The sequence below is a fragment of the Coturnix japonica genome, chromosome 3, assembly GCF_054131305.1.
Source record: "Coturnix japonica strain WE chromosome 3, WE-NBRP24, whole genome shotgun sequence".
Lineage (NCBI taxonomy): Eukaryota > Metazoa > Chordata > Aves > Galliformes > Phasianidae > Coturnix > Coturnix japonica.
The window spans coordinates 41,072,840-41,098,509 of NC_140665.1; the positions used below are offsets into that span (position 1 = coordinate 41,072,840).

A 25,670-nucleotide genomic window follows, 5' to 3' on the forward strand; every position below is an offset into this window, starting at 1 on the left:
TAGAGTCACAAGGAGATGATTAAGTTTGTTGACACCTCTGAAGATCATTTAGTACAGCCCTCTCCTCAAAGCAGAGTAAACTTGTGCCATGAAGTGTGTTGCATTATCCTCAGAATTATCTAAGCTATAAACCGTTTTCATTGCGAAGATCTTCACTAGATCCCTTTATAACACATAATACAGTGATTTTTCTCAAAGATTTGTTTGCATGTGCAGCTAGGGATTCCCTAATTTGAAATAATTCTAGGCAGTTCATGTTAAAACTGCGCTTCAAACGCCACTGACAAAACTTTCAGGCCTTAACATTCATAAAATCTCCTTAACTTGGAAATCTGATATTGTAATTCATCCTTCTGACAGTTCAGTCTGGTGTTATTCTGCTTTGCAAGTAAAATGCACTGCAAGTTCTACTGGAATAAAAAGCTAATCTGAGGGAACAGACTACAGCACTTCACACAATCCTTGAAGTCTGTTTGCTACCTAGAATAAGAAACACCAACAGTGCTGTGTTATATGGCAGATAACTCCAAATGAAAACAATTTGACTAAGGATAGGGGGAAATTAACCTTCCTCTTTACCATCAAGATACCTCTACTTCTTTTGCTGGCCACCACGTGGCTGAGTGCATAGCAGCACTAAAACCAGCAGATCAGTTTGCCCTGAAGCAAACCCAGGTTGGATAATGGAGTACATTCAACCAAAAATTTGTTTTAAGGAACTAGTGAGAAAGGGAACTTAACTATGTTTAAAACATCCTGAGAACTCCTTGGCTAGTGGTCATATCTTTACCACCAGGTTATGTCATTCACCCAGAAAAGGTGATGTTATTTAATTCCCCTTTGTCCTGAAGGACCTGCAACTGTACAGCCAAGAGAGTCAGAGATATATGTGCAGTGTTCTTTAAGGGTGAAGCATCCTCTATATAGGGTTGTGGTTTTTTTTTTTCATTTTGTTTTTTTTTTTTTTTTCTTTGGAGAGGAAGGAGAGGGTGGGGAGTGGGACAAGGAAGGGGATCTGTACTTTACATGGGGTATCTACATGAGTGTATGAGCTCCTAACTCATAGGCAGTTAGTGGTGGTGAGGATACCCTGGTTACTCAGCAGAAGTTTGAAAAAAGAGATTATGAGACTCTTTCAGTGGTTTCATGAAATCATTTCCTTCTCTTTTATTACAGTATTTGAAAACAAACCAGATAGGTAAAGAGATTTGAGATGCCTTGTGAGATATTGCTGCTTTGACATTTTGCAAACTTTATCATTTTCATTGGATCAAAAACCATTATTCAAATTCAGTCTAAATCTTCAAAGCCTCAAGCACTGTCTTCATGCTGCTTTTGTTAACAAGCTCAGTAACTCCTCAAATGTTCCCAATTCTAGTCAACAAAATTCCCCTGCAGGGATTAAAAGTATAGTTTTGTCTAAACAATAAAATTACTTCTATCCATTATGTGCTTAATCATTAACTATCTTAATCACTTAATCTATCAAAAAAAAAAACAAAAAACAAACATAAATTTTTAGCCTGTTTTGTCCCACTTTTTCCCATTTTTCTACTCATCGTCAACTCTAAGCTCTCTTTGCATGTAACTGTCATTTTCTTTTCTCTACCTGCCCTTCGTACTAGCACGGCCCAAAGTGTTTTCATGTCCTTGGTCCAGTATGACTCTTTTCCAGGCCCATTAGCTTACAGTGATCTCTCTTCTAAGAAAATGAATCTACAAACAGAAAAGAAGGTGCATTAAGGAAAACTGACACTTCTACAGAAAGCTGATTAACAAGATAGTTCAGTTATTAAGATATGTGTCAGAAAATAGATTTAGCTTTATGTTGTCTGTACTGAGACAGACACTTTTACTTCACTCTGGACAAAGAGGACCTGCCTCCTTCTGATCTCCTTGAATGGATGAGCCCCATGATATGGAGCCATATTGGAGCAGTGCTTGGAAAGCTGCAGCCTGTGGGAAGCCCAGGCAGGATGTGTTCAGGAAGGGCGGTGCTGTGTAAGAGGGCCACCATGTAGAAAGGGGTGGAGAGTGACCATGAAGGGAAAAGAGATTCTAAGTCTTCAGGTATGAGAGATTTTGCAATGAATAAAAGAATTTTCAAGGTAATACATGAAGCCAGAATCTTAGAGATGAGGTTTCTATCTTTGTTACATTTTTTATTTGTTGAATTATCACACATTATATCATCAGTGCTATATACAACAAATGCACACATACACATTTACATATTTCTGAATCATATTCTTGCCTAAGTTATTATTCAGTGATGATAAGTAGACACGTCTTTATAACACCAGGCATTGACATTTAAGAATGTCACAGTGCACTGTAAACAAGGATGGATTACACCAGCACAAGCAGTACTCGTTTCACGTCATATCACATCAACAACATTCCTGAAGCTTTTTTTTTGGCTCCAGACTTGGCCCTTTGCTTGGCTATGAAAGATGTGGTTACTGACCCAGAATCCTCTGTCTCCTCAGCCATGAGCATAAAAAAAAGTCCAAGACAAACATCCAGCTGCATATTGCATTAATTTATTCCTGCCATAGGAATGGAATATTGCGCTTAACAGTAAATCAGTTTGCCCTCATTGCAGAAGAACTGTAGAAAACCGGTAGGAAGTTCAGAAGACAAGCAATTAGATGTCAGAGAAACTTTCTGCACATACATTAATTATAGAATCATAGAATATCCCAAATTGGACCCACAAGCGTCATTGAGTCCAACTTCTGGCTCTGTGCAAGGTTATCCCCCCCAAAAAAAAGAAACAGTACTTCTGAGAGCATTGTCCAAACACTTCTTGCACTCTGGCAGACTTGGTGCCATGAGCACTGCTCTAAGGAGCCTGCTCCAGTGCTCTTTATTTTACAGTTTTCTTTGTTTTGGTTTTTATTATTCTTTTAACATTCATTTTGATAGACAGATCTTTGTCAGTTTGACCAGCCTCAGCCTTGGTATAAACTTCTACAATTCTTGATGAGCAGGTGGAGTGTAGAACCAGGCAAAGATTTACGAGATCTGACATCCAAGCCCAGCTATTCCAGTGTTTCCCAGAACCTGTTTCTTCATTTCTCCGTTAGCTTTCTTTGCCATGCTTTGCTCAAAATGTCATCCATTTAGGTTAGTATTATCTGTAGAGTAACCTGTCTACCACAAAAGTACAGTGGAGACCTACACCTAGTTAAGACTTCCAGGTATAAATAATTAATATAAACAGCAGAAATGCAAGTAGAATGAGCCTGGACATAGCCTGATTTGTTTCCTTTGTGCTTTTGAGATATTTCAGAGATGTAGGACAGACAAGACACAATAGTTTTCTTAGAAACAAGGAGAGTTCCTCTGTAAACTTCACTTTTCTGATAAGTGAGAGCACACTTTAGAAGAGGATGAATGCTCAAAGAGGTAAATAAGATTTCAGTTTTCCATGGGACGGTGTTATTCTTTATCTTAAATATTTTCCTGAAAGGAACTGTAAGTCATGGTTGCTCCCCTTGAGGTAGAGAGAAGCCCCAAAAGACTGTCTACTACAGACACAGTGAGACTGGATTGGGTTGGTTGGAGAACAGAGTCCTTCAGAAATAATGTTGTTAAAATTGTATCATATAGTAAAAGAAGATGCATTGTCAGTCAGAACTTCACTTGTCAGTCGTGAAGTATAAGTGTCAGAATTTGTCCTTGAACCACGTTTATTGTATTTCTTGTACCTCCTGCACCAAAGGTTCTTCATTGTCTTCACAAAATAACTTCTAAACTTCACTCCAATAAATGCATAGAGTACAGGGTTCAAGCAGCAGTGTAAAAATGCTATGGTCTCAGTGGTATATTTTGCATAGGCCATTACATTATCAGAGTCACAAGATTTCTCTGTCTTACCCATATTTGCAACTGCCACGATAAGAACAGTGTTATAGGGTACCTGGCAAACTAGGAAAACAGCCACAATTAATACAATCACATTGATTGCTTTGTTTCTTTTGGAATTCTGGGCTTGTTGTAAGGACTTGACAATGAATGCATAGCAAAAAATCATGAACACGAAAGGTATAAAAAATCCAAATCCCACTTGTAGACACAGCAGCAGTGATTTCAGGACAATGCTGTCAGACGTTTTGTCAAATCTGTGATCGCAAATCATTTTGGTTTCATTACCGGAGAAGCTATAACTTTTGCTGTATATAAAAGAGGAACTGGAGATTAAAATGGCTGATGCCCACACAGCCAAACAAATCAGTTTACTGTATGCGAGCGTTCTTGCCCTGAGTTTAAATGACTTTGTTGCCTGTACAATTGCGATGTACCGGTCCACACTGATAAAGGCCAAAAGCAGCATGCCACAGCTAAAGTTGATCGCATAGATACCTCTGGCCATTTTGCAAATGAAATCGCCAAAAATCCATTTGTCAGCAGCATAATTCACTGCCCACAGCGGGAGAGTCAGCACAAAGAGTATGTCCGCTATGGCCATGTTGAGGAGGTACACATCCGTCATGGACTTGGTTCGCTCATATAACGCAAAGGTCATCACTACAAAGATGTTACCAACTAGGCCGACGATACAAATCAGTGAGTATGCAACTGGCAGAAACACTTTTGTGAAGCTCCTGACTTCAGACTTGGAACAAGGTGCTATAATTAGAGAAGCGTAGTCTGTATCAAAAGAATAATCTGTGGTACCAAAATCTGTCTGTAAAAAAAAAAAAAAAAAAAAAAAAAAGAAAGAAGAAAAGAAAAGAAAAGAAAATAAAAGAAAAGAAAAGAAAAGAAAAGAAAAGAAAAGAAAAGAAAAGAAAAGAAAAGAAAAGAAAAGAAAAGAAAAGAAAAGAAAAGAAAAGAAAAGAAAAGAAAAGAAAAGAAAAGAAAAGAAAAGAAAAAAAGAAAAAAAGAAAAGATCAATAGTCAACTCATCAGTGTTAATCCCTTCAGTACATGGTTTGTCTTCTAAGTACTTACAGTACTCATTTTGTTAGTGCACTTCTGAGAAGGAAATATATGTGGAGAAGAGCTTCAAAATGCCTTCCAAAGATTTCTGAAAAGGAAAAAAATAAGTTGAATTGAGAAACAGCATAAGAAATATAAAGAAGCAGAAGAAACATTTGGAAACTGAATTTGTGTTCCAAGAAGAACCAGCTCACATCAGGTGTATCAATGAGACACTGAATCTCAACAAAACTCACATCTTTGCAGCACACTGCGTGGTTATGGAAGGTGGGCGGTTTGTATCAGTATCATTAAGAGCACCATCTTACATCCTTACATCCTTAGAGCTTATAAGCAATGGATGAGAATACATGTCCTTTAGTTCACACTCACTTCACTCCTCGGGAAATCAGAACAAATCAGATTTCAGTTTCAAGAATGCAGTATGACAGTTAAAATCAATGTACTGAGATAGGTATAAAAGAGTACGCAGCATCTTACTATACTCCATAACAACATGTGCTGTTTTAACATCTTTTTATATGTATGTGTGTGATGAATAAATATTACTCTCTTTTACAGAAGAAAAACTCCAGCATGGAGTCTTTACAGTAAGTATTCACTTGGGATGTTCAATTTGATATACCCATTCCCCCACCCAACATCACTTATAGAAGTGCTTATCATAGTGCAGGATTTCAGTCATGTAGAGTCAAATCCATTGACTGTGATTGCAGTGAGACCACAGGGTGTAAAGTTTTGACTTCAGATGGATAAAATGAGGAACATGCCATTGCTGGGAGCATGCCATGGAGGCCACTAGCACAAAGCTGGACATAACTAACTTGCTTAACCTCACACAGGAGCCCACAGGCTCTAGATCTGCAGATGCAGCTAAGATATTACAAGGAAGCTGGGAGAGGGAAAGGACCGAACAGTCTTCACTCTCCAATGGCACAGCAAGAAGCAGTTTCCATGTGACTCGAGCAGGGAGTCTGACTCATGGCAGCGGTCTTCAGATGGGTAAAAGAACATGTAGAGCAAGCTGTTTAAACATCACAGCTTCTCTGTCTTTCCTGTCTTTTAAATAAATCTTTAACCACCACTCCAACTTCCTCTGTAAGCTTTTCAAAGCTGATTTTTAGAAGCTGTGAGGGTAATGACAGCCTGAAAGCCCTTGAACACTTCCTGAAGCAAGCTTTAACAACTTGAGCTGTCTTCTCTGAAGTGCAGAGGTGTATAAAACAAGCCGGTAAGTCATACAGTACACCTGGGACTGTGGACCCTGGTCTGTTTTCTCTGAGGTACCCCAGTCTGCAGCTGTTGCTTCCCCATCCTCTGCCCCAGCCAGTCCCATGCCCATTCGTGGTACCTCTGTTACCCTTCACACTGCCTGTGCTAAATGGTTGCCTATCTAGATTAGTGTTTTAGGAACTGTTATTTTACAGTTGAATAGATAAATAGATAAATAAACAAATAGGAAGACATACCTTCCTTGGATATAAAAGTAGTTTTTGAATATAAAGCATAGACAAAATAAAAAAGCATGAAGGCTTTTAGAAAGAAGGGGGTATATGTGTTTCCTGAAGTCTGTAAGCACAGACACTTTAAATCCCTAAGAAATTCATTGGGGCACCACCAGCCACACGTTTCTTCACAGGAGGACCAACAAAAGCCTCTTGAGACTGGCTGGCACAAGATGGTAGACAAAGACTCAAATTGAAACCAGAATAGCAGAGATCAGATTTAGAACCTGATTTAAATCTCTTGAGTTTATTTCCTTTTGAGAATTTGAAACAGAATTCACCAAAGTTGTTAGGAAGGTGCACTGACTGCAGAGGAAGCTGAATCAGAACTATAAACTTCCTGATTTAAATCTCTTCGGTAATCTTTCAATAGGCAGCTTTACTTTGCACTAATATATTAGGGACTATTCAAAAATGAATTTCCGTACATTCAGGAGTGAGTGTGGTTGGGTGAGTTCTAATATTGTTTATCGATTACATGCAGGCACATCTATGCACATGCACACAAACATACTTCTGAACATTAAATGTCATATAAGCCCTCCATTTTCCCCTATAAGCTCTAATCTACATTAACATTTCCTTTAGCTATAGAAGCAGTATGTGAGTACTCCAAAGTAAGACTAAACTACAGTCTTAAGTATAAACAGATTGTTTGGAATTATAGGACAATGGCTGAAGAAAGACCTCAGGAAAAAGATGTTTTTTTTGTAGGAGAAAGATTTATCAGCACTTGGAGGAAATCAGAAAGCATTAATCAAGCATTATCTACCATTACAAGCACCCTCCCGCTACTGCATTTACTTTTTATGTATTCATCATGTGTACATGCATTACATAGAATCTGTTTTAGTACTTACCAGATTTAAAAATGGTCTGTAGGTCAGATGATACTGTACGACTCTATTACATTCTTCTGTGGCTGGATAAAGTATATTTACAACCAGCCTCAAATAGAAGTACACTCTGATTTAAAAAACAAGAAATAACAGCAATAGTCAAAGGTACAGACTTAAATTGAAATTATCACCACTTCCTCCTAACAAGCAAAAACCTGCTTTTTTTTTTTAAAGTAAAGAAAATCATTTAACCTTATCTGTGCTGGAGAGGTGCAAGGCAGAGGGAAGTCATTGAATAATGACTGCCAGGGATGGAGGTGGTGGAGTCGCCATCCCTGGCAGTGTTCAAGAGGCGTCTGCATAGGGAGCTGGGAGATATGGTTTAGTGGTTTGCTGTAGGTATGGTAAAGGGAGGATGGTTGGACTAGATGATCTTGTAGGTCCTTTCCAACCTGGTGATTCTATGATTCTATGATTCTGTGAATTGAATGAGACTACCTATATAATAATCCTATTTTCACAAAATGGAGTCAGCATTGAAATCATTAAAAATAAAGTGTTAAGACGATCTTTAAAGGTCCCTTTCGATGAAAATTATTCTGCTACTCTTTGATCTGTTTACATGTGTTGCTACCTCACTAGAGGCACCAGATAGTATTAATACAGGCAGCCTTTTAAGCTATGCTTTAAATTAATAGATCCTAAAGAAATATAGGATGATGGATGTCATGCTCCTATTTTCTTTCAGAACAGAGCATACCACAACGCAAGTAGATCCCTAGCAGCTTAAGTATGGTACTGCATTCCATCAAACATAACCAGGAAATGAAACAAAGATGTGACCGGGTGGGTTTAGAAATAAGTTACCATCATTCATAATCAATTAAGCAGGCATATTGCATTTTCTTGAATGTATGGTTTTTTTTGGATCAAGCCCCTGGGTTCAGATACAATTAAATCATATTAAAACATATTTGCATGAATCACTAGCATAACACATTGATACTCCAAAACCCTGAAACGAGGGTATCGTTTTTCCTATATATTAATGTGTATGTTGACCCACCCGTGAATGTTAAAATAATTACTGCTGAAAAAATATCTTTGCTGCAAGACAGTGTGAAATCAATCAGGACTGTGACTCGACTAATCTCAGTGGACTCAGTAAGAAATAGTTTGGACTTCTTATTGCTGTTTGGAACAAAGCACTGCCTCTCATCTCAAAAGGTTAAGATTAAATCTGTAAAATAACTGAACTCTAGAAATATGGTTTAGTAAAGTTTAACGCGTGGAAGAGTGATTTAAGAGTTTCAGTGCAGAGAAGATTATTTAAAGACAGAAAATGAAGACAAACATTTGTAGCAGACCATCTCCATTACAAATTTTCATTGATAAATCAAAATAACAGCTTCAGTAATAGGACCAAGTTGCAGCAGTGGTTCAAAGACTTGTAGATCTGTGATGACTGGAGGGGAATGAAGTTTTGGAGTCAGGCTTACATACACTCATTGGGCACCTGGGACATCTTTTAGAGATCTGTCATTCTTCTCTATTAGCCCATGACCTTGTATTTCTTTTCAAATGCACTGGTATTAAATTATAATGTCCTAAGCAGCCAGAAGGCTGTTCTATCTGACCTCCATCTCCACAAAACTTGGCATAAAGTAGTGACCTTTTTAAGTAACAGTGATTAGAAAAGCAAAAAGTGACAAAGCAGAAGTTGTGGTAACACTTCTGTAAAAATCTGTTGAGCTCCCACCACACAACTACAATACAGGAGGCATATGGTGAGACAAGGCTGTTGCTATAAAGTTATGAAATATATGGGAGAAGCAGCTGAAGAAATATGGAGAAAGCAGTGTGGAAAAGAAAATTCTATAAAACCACGGGTTCTGGGAGGCTTTGAATGCAAAATCATTTACTGAGTTGGAGAAAAAAAAAACATACAGGGAGCTGCCTGTGGAGCTATCAGGTAATATCAGATGAAATCATCTCACACTGGGGCATCTTTTGCTTCTGGATGTTACAGAGGAAAAACACACAGAAGAGTTCAAAGAGAGATTAGGCAACTGCAGATCTAGGAGGCCTGCGGAGGTAATTATTCCTAACAGCCAGCAGGAAGCCCCCAGTTCAGTGACATGGTTAGAAACAGACCCCTGGAAGCTGCAAAGATATCCCAGGACAAGGGCCATGAGGCAGATGTTCTCCACCCCAAGTGGAGATCTAGCCATCTTCAGAAGTAAGACATGGCCCTGTGTGGATCTTTGGTCTGTGGGACCATTCCTGTATTCTTAGCAGCCACCATGTCCAGCCACGTGTCTCAGCTTGCTCTGAAGCCACCCAGGTTCACCAACTCACAGTAGCTGCAGAAGGATGCTTCTGTTTTCATTGGCCTATAGTGCCAATGTGGGTCAGTGCTAAGGGCAGAGCGGAGGTAGAGGTGTGAGAAGGCAATGATGCTGTGGAAGGTGCACACCAGTGGCACTGGCAAGCTGCCCAAACCTTGCAACTCTTTCGAGACATCCTTAATCACAGTAACAAACTACTCCTCACCACATTATTTAATTCATAACATTAAAGCCTTGTGAATTTTCAGGCCACTCAATTCACCTTACCTCTTTAACTATGGGATTTTACTTTAAAAAAAAACCCACATTTTTCTATTGTTCCACTAACTTGCTGTTATTTGCATTTCAGAATGGCATAACACCGGTCATCTAATTAACACGATTCACGTTTCATATGAGGTTCCTAAGGTAGTTTCTGACCTTTCTTGGAAATAAAAATGTGAGTTTCATTTCTAATTCTCCTTTCCATCGAGTGCTGTGAGAAACAGTACATTTACTTTTGATAAGCTGAAGTGCTTATACTTCTTCTAGTAACACAGCTATATGTGACAGCTTAGATCTTGCACACAGATAACTCATTTTCTGCCTATATTTGAACTAAACCACTGACTCCTGTGCACTGTGTTTGACATTTTGAAACTTGTCGCCCAGTCCTGTTAAAAACAGCACATTCAGAGCAGGAGCACATTCTGTGCTGGCGAAGGGATTTGCAGGCAGCTCGTTCCTCTGTGGGACCTTAAGTGTCTGTTTTCCTTATATCTGGGACTGACAAGATGTATCTGAGTCTCACAAACTTCTTTGTACAAAGACAAATCTAGCCTAAGGCAGTCATGTAAGGAGCAGATAAAAAGTAATGGAAGCAGAAATTTTATCCATATTACACAACGGGATGTGAGTACATATCATCAACCAAGTCCATCATGATTGTACTCCATATTCAAAGAAGCACGTCTACTAGTAATAGCTTCCAGCATCTTTATCAGCCATCAGCCCACGTTTGGAATGCTAACAGTTTAGGCTGAGAAACAATTGGATACTATCAGGTGTATTTCACAGTATGAGACTAGGTGTAATAAGATTGCTTGTTTCATTAAAAGATAGATCAGAATTTCAGATTATCCACTGCAAAAACTATTTCTCTTTTTTTTTTCCATATTCAGGAGCTTTTGAATTTCAGTGTATTTCATGCTTTTTGCCTGCAATAAATTCAATATTTAACAGAAATATCAGTCTTCCAGAAAGTGAAGAATTAAGTCCATTTAGGTTAGTGCCCAAATTACTAGGAGATAGGTAGCGCAACTTACCTCCTTAGCACTTTTTCTTCTGACCCAGTTACAAAGCTCAGACAGCCTTTCTTGCAGATGTTTTGTGCTTCACCTTCACACTGTGGCAAATGGAAAGAGTTTTTTCTTTTTAAGACATCTACTTGAAAATCTGCCTGGTATGCAAATGAAGCCCCCACATCTATCTAGTTTTTGCTTGTATGTTAGAGCTCGGAAAGGAAATTTACTCTCGTTTAGCTAATACGGTTATTGCGGTTTCTCAAATCTCACCACATGTTAGTTTTCTGCTACCACTAATTAAGGAAAGAAAATACTGAAACATAAGGAAAACACTGTATGAGTTATCCCAGAATCCACGTGTTTCTCCTGGAATGAGTCAGGATGTTTTTTCTAATTCTGAAATACTTATACATATCGCACCACGTTCCTTCCTGCTTTCATGTTCATTCAGTTAAACTTAGACCAATTTAGTCTGATGCAAAAACCTGGCCACCAGCTGAAGTTCTCCAAAATTCTGTCAGGCCACAAAATATAACCTGTATTTTTACATTAGGATTGCTTATATTACCTGTTCATTTAAAATAAATAAATAAATGTGGCTTTCTGCTCCCTCTGATGTTTTTCTGTATTTGGTACTTCTATGTTTAGGTTTTTTTGTTTTGGTTTCTCTATTTCTCCCTCTTCTGTTGTCTGGCTTTTTTATTTTTCTCCAATTTCCATCTCTTGTTTCCATCCTTATCATTTCTCTCCAGTATTACATCTTGTAGTACTACTCATCTGCTTTCCCCTTCATCTTTTTTCTTGATATTTTCGGCTTCAGTCCCATCTGATTCCAGCCACCCACTCATGTCTTCTCATATACTATGGGTTGCCAAGGTCCCACCTAATATCCCAGTAAAGGCATTCATCAAGGTTTTAGATGGGCAACCCAGTCAAAGAAGACAGAGCTTTGCTAAGGCCTTCTACAAGGTTTAGTCAGATGAGAGAATAGGAGATTAAATGGGTATTGATGGTTACAGAGCGATTGGGAAGTTAAAGGGGCAATCATGTTTAGGTCTCACTCCTAGCCTAATATGTATGACTGCATTTGTAAAACCTCACAATCTATCTGTTTGCTTCCATCAATGTATGCACTGTTTCATTTGAAAATGGAGACTAAAAAATAAATAAATAGAAAGATGGGAAACAGTTTGTGGTTCATGTGAAAATGGTAAAGAATCAGAGGTGATTTCTTATGTCAAGTCTGGAATTTTCTGAAGGAGGAGTACAGTCATACTCAGAGCACTTCTGTGCTTCACGGCAGCCTTGCTTCTTACAATAGCCTACCTCCTAACTGAGCTAGGCATGGAAGAAGCACGAAGAGCTGTAAGTGTGTGAAGTTACATGTCAGATGACATTTCCTCTTAGAGTAGAGAAAGTAGGCAATGAGTAATGTCATTCTATAGCCTAAGGTCTTGTGAAAGTCCAGACTGGAAAAGGATTGGGAATTGTGAGGTTTTAGAAAAGAAAGGGGCAACTGACTGAAGTAGTCAGGAGCTCATAATCTGAATTACCTACCTTTTCCGCTCATGGGAAAGGATTGCATTGACTGGAAAATAAATGCTTGTTTCTGGAATCCCAAAGAAGAGAGTAGCACCAGTCCCAAACCCTTACTGTCCACCACTTCCGTACTGTTTTGCATACAGCTGTGCATCACCCAGACATTTTGTAAATGTCTTTTCTGAGGTCATGGAGGGGGCAGCTGTCTACGTAAGTGTCTCCCCTCTGGAGATGTACATATCAGAGGTAGCTATTACAACGTTCCTTGACTCCACCTGAGTTAATGAATCCATGAAACCTTATAAAATATGTCATTATGACACCAATCTTTTGACAGCAGAGATACGGAAAGGCTTAAAAGCATTCTTCTTAAAATGAATCTGATTTTTTTAAAGTGAAATGTGTTGCTACAATGAAGACAAAATACTGTTAAGTATTTCCAAATAACTGCTGCCCTCTGAAGCAAATGCTGCCCTGCAAAAGGTTCTGCTGACTTCATTACTAATTTACATTAAGCTGTGGAGAACACGTGAGTTTCCATATCAGAAATGCTGAAATCACCATGCGAAGAGAGAAGTAGAGTTAAATGTGCAGTTGTTGACATAATTTCTATGGTTTTGATGCTGTAGTCAGATGATACCATTTGTGGTAATGTTTTTTTGCTTGCTTGCTCACTCACATACTCTCTGTTTCAGGTCTCATTGAAATGACTACCAAAGTAGTTTCTCAAAGCAAGTCATCAGACTGTACTCCCAAGCACTGACATTTCAACCTTAGTATGTTGAATTCATTGACCTGATTTTTAGAGCTGTATGTTCTTTGTATGACTGTATTTGCAAGAGACCCACACCACGGAATGCCCCAGTCACCTCTGTTTCCATAGCAGTAGCCTTCACGGCCTTAGTAAGCACTAAAAGCTAGAGTTTAAAAGGTGCTCATTTACCTAATTATGCAATTAGTTTCACAGTGTGGAAGTTTTAAAACGTCTGTGATCCTGGCTTCCATGTAAAACCACAAGTGCTAAAGTAGAAGAATGAAATTTGTAATTGTGTCTGCACAATATGCAGTCCCTGGGTGGGCTGGATGCAGCTCAGAGATTTCTTCCAGTCTGCGTGGGCCAAGATGCAGCACGTGCTTTTCAGCCAACGAACTGTGAATTTCCCAATCATAAAGACAGACTGGAGGGCTTGGCTGGCCACTTCAATGAGAGAAGTCTCTTGTCAGTGAGCTGACAAGACAGAAAGTGATCTGTTTGCTGGGAAAAGTGCATGATTGTGTTAGCCTGATAGTCACCATCCCACCCATACACATCTCCCAGGTGGAACAACACTGTCACTTAATTTGGGCTGAGCAAAGAAAGGAGAGAGCGCACTTAAGAAAGGGGTGTAAGGCAAGGCAAATAAAGGACAGTGCAAAAATAGAAATAAAGGGAGGCATTATGTAGCGGGGTGAAAGGGGAATAAAGACGTACTGCAGGCAAATTACTCCCCCACATTATTTGTGCACCGTAATGCAAGATATAACCACTAATCCCAGCAACAATCTCAGGCATAAACTCCCATAAGAGATTGCTCTGCAAGGAGGAAAATCTCCTCCCAGATCTTCCACTCAGCAGGCACTGCTGTTCCTAAACAGTTGCTACTGAGATGCCACTCGTGGCACTTCTGAGTGTGGGAGGTTGTGCCCAGAATGGGTGGATCCCCTTCATGATCAAATGTGGATTAGTGAAATAAGCAAGCAAAAAAATCACTCTACTTATTATAAGCTTTAAGTGTATTGGATATTCAGTTCTCAAGGCAAAGAACAGAAGGTGTGTATGTCTGTCTTTCCTGAAAGATAGTGCGTTTGTTTCCTTAAGTCTAATCTAGCCTATGTTCTGTCAGGCATCTGATAACAAACACTGTGGGCAGATATTTAGGAGAACCATGTAGCACAGCTAAAGCCACTGAAATGCTATCATAGAACAACAGACTGGATAGTGAAGAATGGTCAATGATTTCTCTAGATATGCTTGTGTAACTACTGCCAGGTGGCACCAATAGCAGAAAGAGCCAGATTCAGTTGTGTAAGCATTCTGGCATTGATTCAGAAAAAAAAAGCCCCGAAAGTTGGTTATGGCTCTTGCCCTTGACAAGGAAACTTCGCAGTCTGCAGTAAGTTCAAGAATGTTTAGCTGGTCCCTGAGAATATCCATTTTATCCAGTGTACAGCTGTGCCAGATAGCTCAGGTATCTGACATAGGCCCTAACCATCAATTTGTCTTGTTCTGAAGATTATGATGTGAAGACACCTTACTCAATATCTTTATAGCGCTGTGTATGCAGGACAGACACGTTCTTATGCTGAAGGGAAAAGTCGGGTGTCTATGAGAAGACAAGACAGACAGGCAGCAACTGTTAGCTCCTTCACAGAATGTTTTGGTTCCCTTATCATTGAGAATTGGGAAAGTGTGCCAATATTAACCACTTCCTGCTTCACTGCAGCTTCCTCCCAATGTGTTAACCAGCGATAGAAGACATCAAAATTTCTACTGCTTCATCGTTTATCTCCAGAGGGCTCTCACTACCCTGAAGCATTAGCGCCTATCCCAGGAATCACCACCTAAACACTAGGCAGGATGTCCTTATGCTGATTTGAGGCTGCTCCCTCTGGCTGGTGTCTGTGGCCTCATGCAAAAGTCTTGGCCATCTGCTTCCTCCTAGAAAGAGGGACAAGGAGGAACTGATTTTAACATGCCCCAGCATAGTCCCCCCCTCCAGAGAAGTGCATCTTACAGACTTGGTTTTTTTCCTCCCTCACAGAGCCTTATTTTGTACTGTTTTCCACTGAACTCACCAGTCTTCACTTGGAGTAAGGATCACGCCTCAGCTGGAAACACTTCAGCCAGTAAACTTGTTTTTTTGTTCCTTCACAGGCACAATATACTTTCTTACATTATATAACCTTGTTCCTTGCCCAGAGTTGCACTTTCTACCATCACTCCTTCTGCAAATAAGGGTAAAGGCCTCACGCAGGCAGGTAAGTGTTCTCCACACTAACCCACAGCGATGCATAAAGCATGGAGAGGCCCCCTTGCCCTCACACTGGCCTGCTGTTGTGGCTTTGTGATTTCAGTTGTCGGTATTCCACATCAGATCATCATGGAGATCAGTGGCAGCTAAAGAGTGGCACTCGCTGTCAAGACAGATCACTGAGTATCTTCATGACCAGCTCCATAGCAGGATGCACTCCTCGTGTCTGAGTTCAGAGACCTACACTCAACCTGGAGGTGTCCAGGAGGTTAGTTTGCACTCTTATCAAAGAATCCTTGCTTTTAGTGCTTCAGTGTGGTTAAAACAGGCAAAAGAACTCCCTTAAACACAAGATTTTTCTGCAATTTTCCCAGTAGTTTTATGGGATAACTATCATATCTCAGCTGCGGCCTGCTACCTGCTACCATCTGAGCTCAGCCAGAAGGTTCCTGGATGTCCTCAAGTGATAATACGGGAACGCTTAAAAAAGGCTTAGTCTGAACAAATATGATGTAAGAGCATGAATTGTTGTGCCCTAGTTAATGGTGTTAATGAAGGGTAACTGTGAAAGAAGCAACCCCGTAATTACTAGATTCGCGTCCTTTGTCACTCAGATGCTATTGTCTGATAAAGGTGAACTACGCCTCAGAATTCAGAAGTTCCCCTGACTTTACAGAAGTGGAACCAAAGGCAGGGTTAGTTACTCAAAAAAAAAAAAAACAACAACAAATTCTGGTTATGTTATGTTATGTTACTGCAATAGTAATTTTTCTCCTTGCTGTTACCTCATCGGCTGTAATGTTTAATTACTCAGGGAAACATTTCACAGGGCATGACAGTGTTACCTGAAGAAAAGGCTGAACTTCAGAACCAGCCCCTCACTTCTATGTGACACTGTCTGCTGAAAGCAAATGCCAAGAGCTGGAGAGAAGCCTTGAGGCATGTAAAGTAGATTCAGCCTCATTAAGCACATTAGGAGCCGAGTTGAATTGATACAAAGGATCAAAGGATTTCAGAGCTACCCTATGTGTAGAAACTGACATCTGGTAAATTATGCTTAAATTCCATGAGATCTGATGCCTTGCTGGCTTTCTGATAATTCTTAACCCATTTCTGTTGGACTACAGAGGATGTAGATTAAGCGCAGATGAAACATTATGGGGGAAATGGTGAGTAAGTGGGAGGCTTGCAGCAAAAAGTGCATAGAAAAGCTTGTATTTCTGCTGCTTTTCTTGTGGGTCTTATGACTTTGAAGTGACTTTTGAATTCACTAGTTTTCATTCCTTTCAGTCTCTGTCCCTCTCAGATGCTTTGAACTTCAGACTAGAGTCTGAAGGCCTAGGGTTTCTAAGCACGTTCTCAGTGCATCTAGTTCTGCCCAGCAGCGCCTCCTGAAAGCTTGATTTCTCAGTCTGCCTGACTCCTGCATCTCCTCCCTCTCTGCATCTTCAATGTACCACCAGAGGTGCAGGCCTTCTTGCTCCCTGTTTAACTCTGCAGGAGCTACACAGTGGCAGTGAGATATCAGCTGGCTTTCCTGGCTTTTCTACTCAGGGCTGGGACTCCAAAATTAGATCTTTACAAACAGATGAACAGGGTCAATGTGGAGATGGCAACAGAGGGACAGGGACCCAATGAGAAACACAGGAATAAATGTAAGAAAGCAGGCAAGTAAAATTAGAAAGGAAACCAAGGAGGAAATGGACCATGTGCAAGGGGAAGGAGCTCGAAGCAATCGGTCAAGGGACTTTTTAAGCCACCTTCTTGTGGCTACCTATGGTGTGGTTATCATGGTTGAGTTCCCAGTCTGACAGGCTTCAGGACTAATGAATGCAGAGGGCCGTTCTGACAATAGTGCTGTTTACCTTCTCATGACTGTCAAAATAGGGAGAAGAACAGCATCCCAACCTCTTGCTAACACCACCACATGCCTCTGAGAGCAAGGAATGCTATGTGCCACATAGCCCAGTGTGAGTCTCACCACTGTTCCACTGGGATTTCATCACTGGTCGCACACTGCTTCACCCTTCAGGCTCCAAACATATAGCAGAGGATCCTCCATTTTCCTGTTATTCCTCTGTTCTGTTTCTAACTGAGACTAAATACAAATTTGTTCTTGGATATTTTCATCTGGATGTGAGGCTTTCCACAGCACAAGATTCTGAGAGACATCAGCATCCCTGTTATCATTCACATAGGGAAGTTTAACACACCATTAAATCCCCTTCCCTGGTATAACCTGGTGTCCAGTTGAAGGGCAAGCTGAGGACACTCCCCCTGGCACTTCACATTGATGGTCAATATTGCAAGTGACAGAACTTTCAGTTCACCCAAAGCCCTGGCAAATTCACCACTGTCCTCTGCACTTCTACAGCCTTAAGCAGGAAATATCTTGTTAAAATAACAACCTTAGTTCAGTAAGGATCATTCCAAATAACCTCAAGACACAGGCTGGTAGCAAGCAATTGACCTCTGTGGTTTCAGATTAATCCCTCAGGTTAAGAATGAAATCTGGTGAAGTAAAGGGACAGTCGTTACTCAGTAAACCTCTTGCTGTGTGGTCAGCTCACCACAGCTCACTTTCTCAATTCTATATTGGTAGAACTGAGGAGAAAGGAAGCTCGAGCTGATGAGGTGTGCTTGACCTGAATGATCTTTTTCATGTTCCTGCCTGTTTATACCGCTTGTTTCGCTTCCCTTCCTCAACACTTTGTGGAAACACTGGAAGAAAATCAAGCAGTAAGAATTCCTTAGGATAATTCAACTCCACCATGCAAAGAAAACCAATAGACCTGAGCAAAATCACAGTAGTGGCAGCAAAACGTATAGATGCTATTATTGCAAAGGACCACACAGTCAGGTAGTGTTCAGTTTGCTTCCCAGGTCTAGCAGATCCTTGGTGACCAGTAACAGCTCTGTTATACAAGAGTGTAAGTCAGGATATGTCCTTTTTTCTAATCATTATTCAAAGATAACAAGAGCAAACCACACTGGGACAAACAAAAAAGACAGTTCTGTAAGATTTCCTGTTCCGTGATGCATGGGTAACTGGCCTATATTTGTGACCCCATTTTTCTTTCAGGTCGGTAGCTGTACTGCAGAGATGGAGTCCTTTGGTTCCAAACGCACACTGTTGAAGGAGCTGCAGTGGTCGTTGTGAGGTACTGCAAGTTTTGAAGATGTATGGCACTTCTCATCCTGAATGGAAGCATCAGTGCTATTTGTAAGCAAAGGGAGAAAAGGCAGATGTAGAGACAAGCAGCTCTCTCAGGTGCCTTTCTCAGAAGCGCTCCAAATCTCAGCAGCTCTGTAAGTTAGAGCCAAAGCTGGCAGAGCTGTTGCTGCTGACTACAGCGGCAAAGGTGCTGCAGCACAGGAAGAGGCCCTCTGCAGTTCTGCTCCCCCCATGCACAAGGAGAGGGGAGTTGGTGACATTTGCATGGCTGCCCACAAATATGGTGCATTTCACAGGCAGCACAACTGTGTGCATGGCTGGCATTGCAAATAAGCTGCGCTCACTTTGTGAGCCCATCAACCCAGTAAGATGTAGGGTTCCACATAAAAAGCGAACAATTGACCAGAGCTATGAGATCACACAGTCTACGTGAGCAGCTACAGGCAGGCATGCAGATTGTTATCTTTTCCCCACAAACCTAGATTTCCTTCACAACTACTATGATGCTACACCAGAGCCAAAACCAAAGTACACCTCCTAGACTTTTATTTGCAGAAGGGATTCTGACTTTCTTCTTCAAAAAGCCTCCTCGCAGCCAATCTCTAATGTGCTGCTGGTTTGTGTTTTGTTGTTGTTTCTTTCCCCCCCAAATTTACTGATTCTTTAATTCAGGTTAATCCCTCTGTATGCTGCTCACCACTCTGACTTGCCCAACTCAATATCTGCTTAATTATCAAGACCATGGTCACATCCCCATGGAAGGGAACACAACTTTGGCAATGCAGAAAAAGTTTCCTGCACCAAGCCATGTCTCTCATGTGCTGCCTAGTGGCACCCATAGAATCATATCATCAAATGGCTTGCGTTGGAAGGAACCTCAAGGATCACCAAGCTCCAATGCCCCTGCCACAGGCAAGGCTGCCAACCTCCACATTTAGAACTATACCAGGCTGCCCAGGGCCCCATCCAACCTGGCCCTGAACACCTCCAGGGATGGGGCATCCAAATCTGGCAGCCTCAAATGCTGCTCTCTGCTACCACCCACTGCCTTTTCAGCTTCACCCTTCCTTGGACTGGTCTCTCTCAGCTTATGGGTACATGCTTAATTTATTTCCCTCTGTATAAACAAGATTAGCTTGAGTGCTTTCAAAATTGCACTTGGCATTCATTTCAGCCTGTATTTTACTCTAGGCTTCTCTGTGTCTTTCTTTATGCAGTTTAGCTTAATGCTTTTTGATATTTAATGGAAAATGAGAGTGCATGCAATGAAACAGCGCAGAACAGCTACCGTGTGTTAGCATCATGCTAGTTTATTCTGCACTAGCTTCTCCAGTTGGATGAGATCTATGGCCTCAATGCAGCTATTTTTTTTCTTATTATTATTTTCGTTACTGGCACAATTAGCCCACACTTAGTAATACCAAAAAGTACAGAAAGTGTTCATACATTTCAATTTCTCTTTCATGGAAGAGATCAGTGAGAGTTGATTTTACTTCTGGCCCAGAAATTTAGAGTGCAGAAAAAAACACTCAAAATCCAGACTTTCTCATAGGTTTTTCTACCACTAGTATGTTGAGCTATTAGGTATAAACTCAAAGTATAAACTCTGAGCACCTCAGCACCAGAATGATGCCTTTTCTCCCCATTTTTGCCCAGCCTGGAATCACAGCCTTGCTCTGGCGCCTTGTTGGGGGGATGAGCCTTTGGTCACATAACCTAACACCAAACACCTCAACTATCCCTGCCTAAAACATAACAGGAATGTCAGTTTAAAGCGCTTCTTCCACAACCATCTCAGCCGCCAGTGCAACTGGCAGCACAGCTGAATCACATGCCATATCTTTCCCAGCCGTGCGCCTTGCAGCATGCCCTGAAGGACATTCCTTGGGCAAAGCAGCAACGCTGTAAGCAAAAGGTGGAAACTGTTCTACTTCAGAGCATAACAACAACAAAAAGCTAAGAAAAAAAAAAGCAGAAGCACCTGTTCTTGCTGCGAAAGAGGCATGTGATAGATACTTCTACAGGGGAACTGTGCAAATGACCTGATTTTAGTACTTTGTAGCTGTTGTGGTTTCCCTGCAGCCTTAGAACAACTGAAAAAAAAAAAAAACCAACAACACAACACAAAGTTGCTAAGAAACTGAAAAACAATTTTTAGAAGCTTTCTGACTTGTTTTTATAAACAGATCCAAGAATAGGAGTGAGCTGCTGTTGCCTACACAGAGTGCAATCCAGTTCAATTCACATTTTCTGAGACTCCCTCAAGCACAAACCTTATAGGGAATGGCTGAAAGAAGTGGGATTGTTCGGTCTGCAGAAGAGGAGGGCTCAGGGGAAACTCTATTGCTCTCTGCAACTCCCAGAAAGGAGTCTGTAGTAAGGTAGATGTCAGCCTCTTCTCATAGGTAACAGCAATAGGATTAAAGGCAATGGCCTTATATTGCACCAGGCTGGGTCAGGTTGCACATTAGGAAACATTTCTTCTTCCAAAGAGTGGTAATGCATTGGAACAGGCTGCCCATCCATGGAGGCAGTGGAGTTACCATCTCTGGAAGCATTTAATAAAAAGCTAAATAGGGCACTGACGGACATCATTTAGTGGCATGTTGGATGGACTGAACAACCTTAGAGGTCTTTTCCAACTTTAATGAATCAGTGATTCTATAATGTTAAAAGCCTCATGCTGCAGTTGACATCAAGTTACTTTATGCTTAATGATGGCCTTCCTCCACAGGACAGGTAGTGTGTGCATACACTCTGCTACAAAAGAGTTCCAACATGAAAGCAAGGTAATTTGCATGCACAGAGGCAGCCAGGTTTATTCTGTCTTTCTCCATAGTAATTATAGAAAGGTCAATTTTGGTAGAATAATAGAATAATTTTGGCTGAATGAGCTCTCTGGAGGTCCAGTTTCCTGCTCAAAGCAGAACTAACTTTAAAGATTGACTAGGCTGCTCAAGGCTGTCAAGTCTCCAAGGACGGAGAATATGGAGTTTCCCTGGGAACCTGCTTCACTCTTGGACCATTCTCCTGATCATTTTTGTTTTGTTGCATAAATGTCACTGGGATTTCTCCAACCTAATCTGACCGTTGTCTGTTGTCCTTACACTGAGCACCTCTAAAAAGAGTCCAGATGTGTTCTACAGACAGTTCCTCTAACTGAGGAAGACACAGCTTTTGCTTTCTCTGCTACAGGCAGAAGAGCTTCAGGTCTCCACAGCTCACATGTTCCAGCTCCAGGTTTGTCAAGCATGATGAAGATGCAGTTCACCCTATCATCTTGTTTGTTGATCAGTATTTAGCCCTGAGAAAGACCACTTCTAACCAGTCACCAGCTGGATTTCAATCCACTACCACAACCCTTTGAAACATATTCAAGTGGTTTCCTTGCGCCCTATGTAGTCCACCTCTCCACAGTTTGGCTTTGTAGATGCTATCAAAAACTTCTGCTGAAGCCAGAGGAAACGACATCTGCTATTGTGTCCCAAAACAATTGCCTAATGACAGGTGATCACATCGATCAGGTGCAGTTTGCCCTTCATAAACCCATGCCAGTTGTTCTAGGTCACTTTATTTTTATGTGCTTAGAAATAGCTACCATCAGGACTTGCATCAAATTTCCCAGGGACTAAGGTGAGGCTGTCTGGTCAGTAAACTTGCTTTCTCACCTTTTTAAGAGCTAGACGTAATATCTTCCTTTTTTTTGATCATCAGGAATGTCCCTTAATTACCACAGACTTTCAAAGATGCTTGAGAACAGACCTTCTCAGGAGACAGAATGAAGAAGAAACAATACCCCAGTCTTTTATTTTTTTCCTACTCGTCATCACTGTCACCCACTCCATTCAGCAGCAGGCCCACATTTTCTTTTGTCTTCCTTCTGCTGATATCTCACTTTCTTGCTACCTTCAGATCCCTTCAACTCTCTTGAACCTTTCTGTCCCTTGTACACTGTTCCCATAGGCCTGTGCACACTCTGGAAGTCACCCTTTGCAGCCCATCTTTGCATCTGAGTAGTCCTGTCTTACTCCTGGGCAGTAGATTTAGAGTAATGCCCTGCCACACACCCAATCCCAGAAAATCCCATCCAGCACTAAAGCAAGAATCGCCCTTTGCACTCTCCTTTTATCTCCAGGCTCATTTGTGAGTTGCCATGTTGCTCTTCTGCAAATTTGAGCTGGTTGGAAATCCCCATGAAAACCACAGCACGTAATCAGGACACTTCTTGGAATCAATTAAGGAAGGCTTCATTTTTTTCTTGATCAGGTGGGCTGTTGCAGGTACCTGCCACAATATTCCCTTTCTTGGCCTCCTCTTAGAAACAGTCATAGAATTGCTCAGGTTGGAAAAGACCTTAAAAGATCATCAAGTCCATCCACAACCTAACCGCACTCCCTAACTCTAACAACCCACTACTAAATCATGTCTCTGAGCAGCACATCCAAACAGCTTTTAAACACATTCAGGGACAGCGACTCAACCACCTCCCTTCATCTCTTATGATGAGCTCTTGGCAGGTCTGTCACAGTCTGTGTTCCACTTATTCCCTGCACATTTTTGTGAACACCCTTATTTCTCTTTCCCACCTGTCTACCAAGCTTGTGTCCAGCCATTGCAGCATTCCAATAGTGCAAGCTATTCTACCATGCTCTTGTCATACTGTGACATCATAGCTTTGTGACTGCACAGGCCGGTCCTGTTTATTACAGCCTGGCCTTATTTTTGCACTTCTGCTCCTAGGCAAGAATCTCAGATGATGCCAAGTCACTCCAGCTTCTCGTGGTGGGGATTTCCACGCTCCTGAACTCCCAGATGCCCACAGGCTTCAGTCTCCTTGCCCAACAAACTTAGTTCAACATCTTATCCATACATTAGGAATTCTGTCAGCAAAGATACTAATCATCATCGAGTGAGTTTTACTTTTCCTAGCAATCCTCATTCCTCAGAGGACCCTGAGGAACTAAGCGCAAGCCTGGCCATTAAGAACAAACAACAATAACAAAAAACCCTCACGAAACCAACAAAGCCCTGTCCATGACCATGCAGTCAAGCATTGATCTGCAAAATATATCTACAATTACACCTAAGCCTTCCACCTGGTGCAGGAGAAACCAGAATGGTGCTGAAGCTCCCTCCTCCTTCAGCAGAGGCCCCAGAGTCCTGCAGTCACCCTGGATCCCCTCCAAAGTCTCCAGGTCCACACACGAGAAACATGGTAGACTGAGAGGCTCAGTCTCTCAACAGTGTACTAAAGATGGGTTGAGGCAAGAAAAAATCCCCAAACAACACATCTGACTGACTGGGTGCTGCCTTGTAGAAGTTCCCGACTTGGAACTTGGAAGTTCCTGCCACTTGGTGCCTCTGATTCCAATGGCATAGTTAGATGCCAGTAAGACTGTTCTGTTGGCAGGGCCCTGTCCTTCTCCAAGTAAACATCTGCAGTTGGAGAAAAGCCTTCTTTTCTCATTCTCACATAAATCACCTTTGCCCTTCTCAAGCATTAACTGTGATCCTCTCCCTCCGTACACACAACCTGTCTTGTCACCATCATGACTTTGATGATGATACTGGTTTCCCACATTGCCTATGGCTTTTCTGTCCTCCTTCTTCCACCAACTCCTTCACTGCTGTTTGCTCGTGGCAGTCACAGTGTTAAGCACAAAGATGAAGACAAGCCTGTGCTCTTCTCACTGCTCAGCAAGCAGCTTCCAAGCCTCAGTACGTGGTTGTATTTCTTACACCTCACGCATGCTGGGAGCAGCAGGGATGCTGATCCTAACACACTGAAACCTGATTCACACCTGCTTCAGCCCCATTAGATTTCCTGCCCACTATTCAACTCCTCCTTCTGTCTTTCAGTTCTCTGCTGCGCTTCATTTAGCTCATGAGCATGAGGCCTGCAGCTTTTTTCCTGCTGTTTGCTTTGAAAAGCATTTTGAGAAGCTTCTTTTCCCCTGGATCAAATAACACGCTATAACAGCAACTCTAAAAGCAAACATTCAGCTCACTGCATGAAGCAAATGCTCCCCGAAGTAAGCTTTTATGTTCAGCTTTGTTATAATCCATCAATCACTGGATAGTTTTATGCAACAGAGCAAAGCTCCATTCCCTTTCCATACTTCATTACCGAATCTTTCCATGACAGGTAAATATTCAAGTCTATGGGCATGTTCAAAGTGACACTTTGTACATATAAGGACAGCTCATGTATTTTTCCTATTATTCTGTATTTAAAAATCACACCTCCAGACCCCAAAACAGGAACTGTATGCACCAGGTCATGAGGCATTTCTTTTTCATTTTTAATGGAATGCTGCACTGTTTGTGATACACAAAGGAACTGACACTTTCAGTGGCCACTGCAGTTCTCTCAGGGGTTCAATCTAAGTTAATGACATCATGTAGCCAAGTGAAATCAGGACAGTCACACTGTGACTTCTGTTACACAATACTTGACTACATCTAATCTGTAAAAGATTTTGCTTCAGGATGAATGAAATCTACCCAAACTGCACCCCTTATGATTTAACTCCTTTTTGACCTTTGCTTACAATGAAAACAAAGAAAAAAAGAGGGACGTACCGAACATCTGGCATTTCTGAAGCGAACAGTAAACTCTGTAGTCATCTTGCAGAGATTCAATTCCTGCAGTCTAGACAATACTAAAAACAGAAGTTTGTAGTTATTAGTTAACTCTTGTCTATAATCAAACTCAACTATCCAAGAATACACTGTTTCCTGGAAAGGAAGCCTGGTTTTGCATGAAGTATTTCTTCAGTGACAACTACTATGCTAAAATGCAAACAAACCAACATCTTATTTACCATCTGCGCCCAATTCATTTGTCATCTACAGGAGTGTTTTAAGCCTTCTGAAGAGCTAAATGATAGATAACCCAAATAAGAACATTATCAAAACTTTAAGTGTCTTTCTCAGACAATTCCTTCCCTGTTCACAAAGCTATCTGAGAAATGATAGAAAAAATACAGCAGACATGAACATTCCCACCTCCTGGGACTCTAG

The 25,670-nt window shown here is 41.1% G+C and overlaps 1 protein-coding gene across 2 annotated transcripts; it reads right to left on the minus strand.

Moving 5' to 3' along the window:
* Positions 1 to 1,590: 1,590 nt before the first annotated feature.
* On the minus strand, positions 1,591 to 25,341 carry CCR6 (C-C motif chemokine receptor 6). Of its 2 annotated transcripts, XM_085543442.1 has the most exons (5): positions 25,230 to 25,341; positions 10,944 to 11,023; positions 7,313 to 7,418; positions 4,960 to 5,035; positions 1,591 to 1,716 (listed from the first exon to the last, which is right to left on the minus strand). In XM_085543442.1, exons 1-4 carry the CDS (start codon positions 25,272 to 25,274, stop codon positions 4,973 to 4,975), a joined length of 294 nt encoding a protein of 97 aa, XP_085399568.1. In that variant the 5' UTR covers positions 25,275 to 25,341; the 3' UTR covers positions 1,591 to 1,716; positions 4,960 to 4,972. The 2 variants fall into 2 exon arrangements, with proteins under 2 accessions (XP_085399568.1, XP_032299755.1); XM_032443864.2 differs by lacking the exons at positions 1,591 to 1,716; positions 10,944 to 11,023; positions 25,230 to 25,341 and adding an exon at positions 2,137 to 4,693 and having other exon boundaries at positions 7,313 to 7,420.
* Between the last annotated feature and the right edge of the window lie 329 nt (positions 25,342 to 25,670).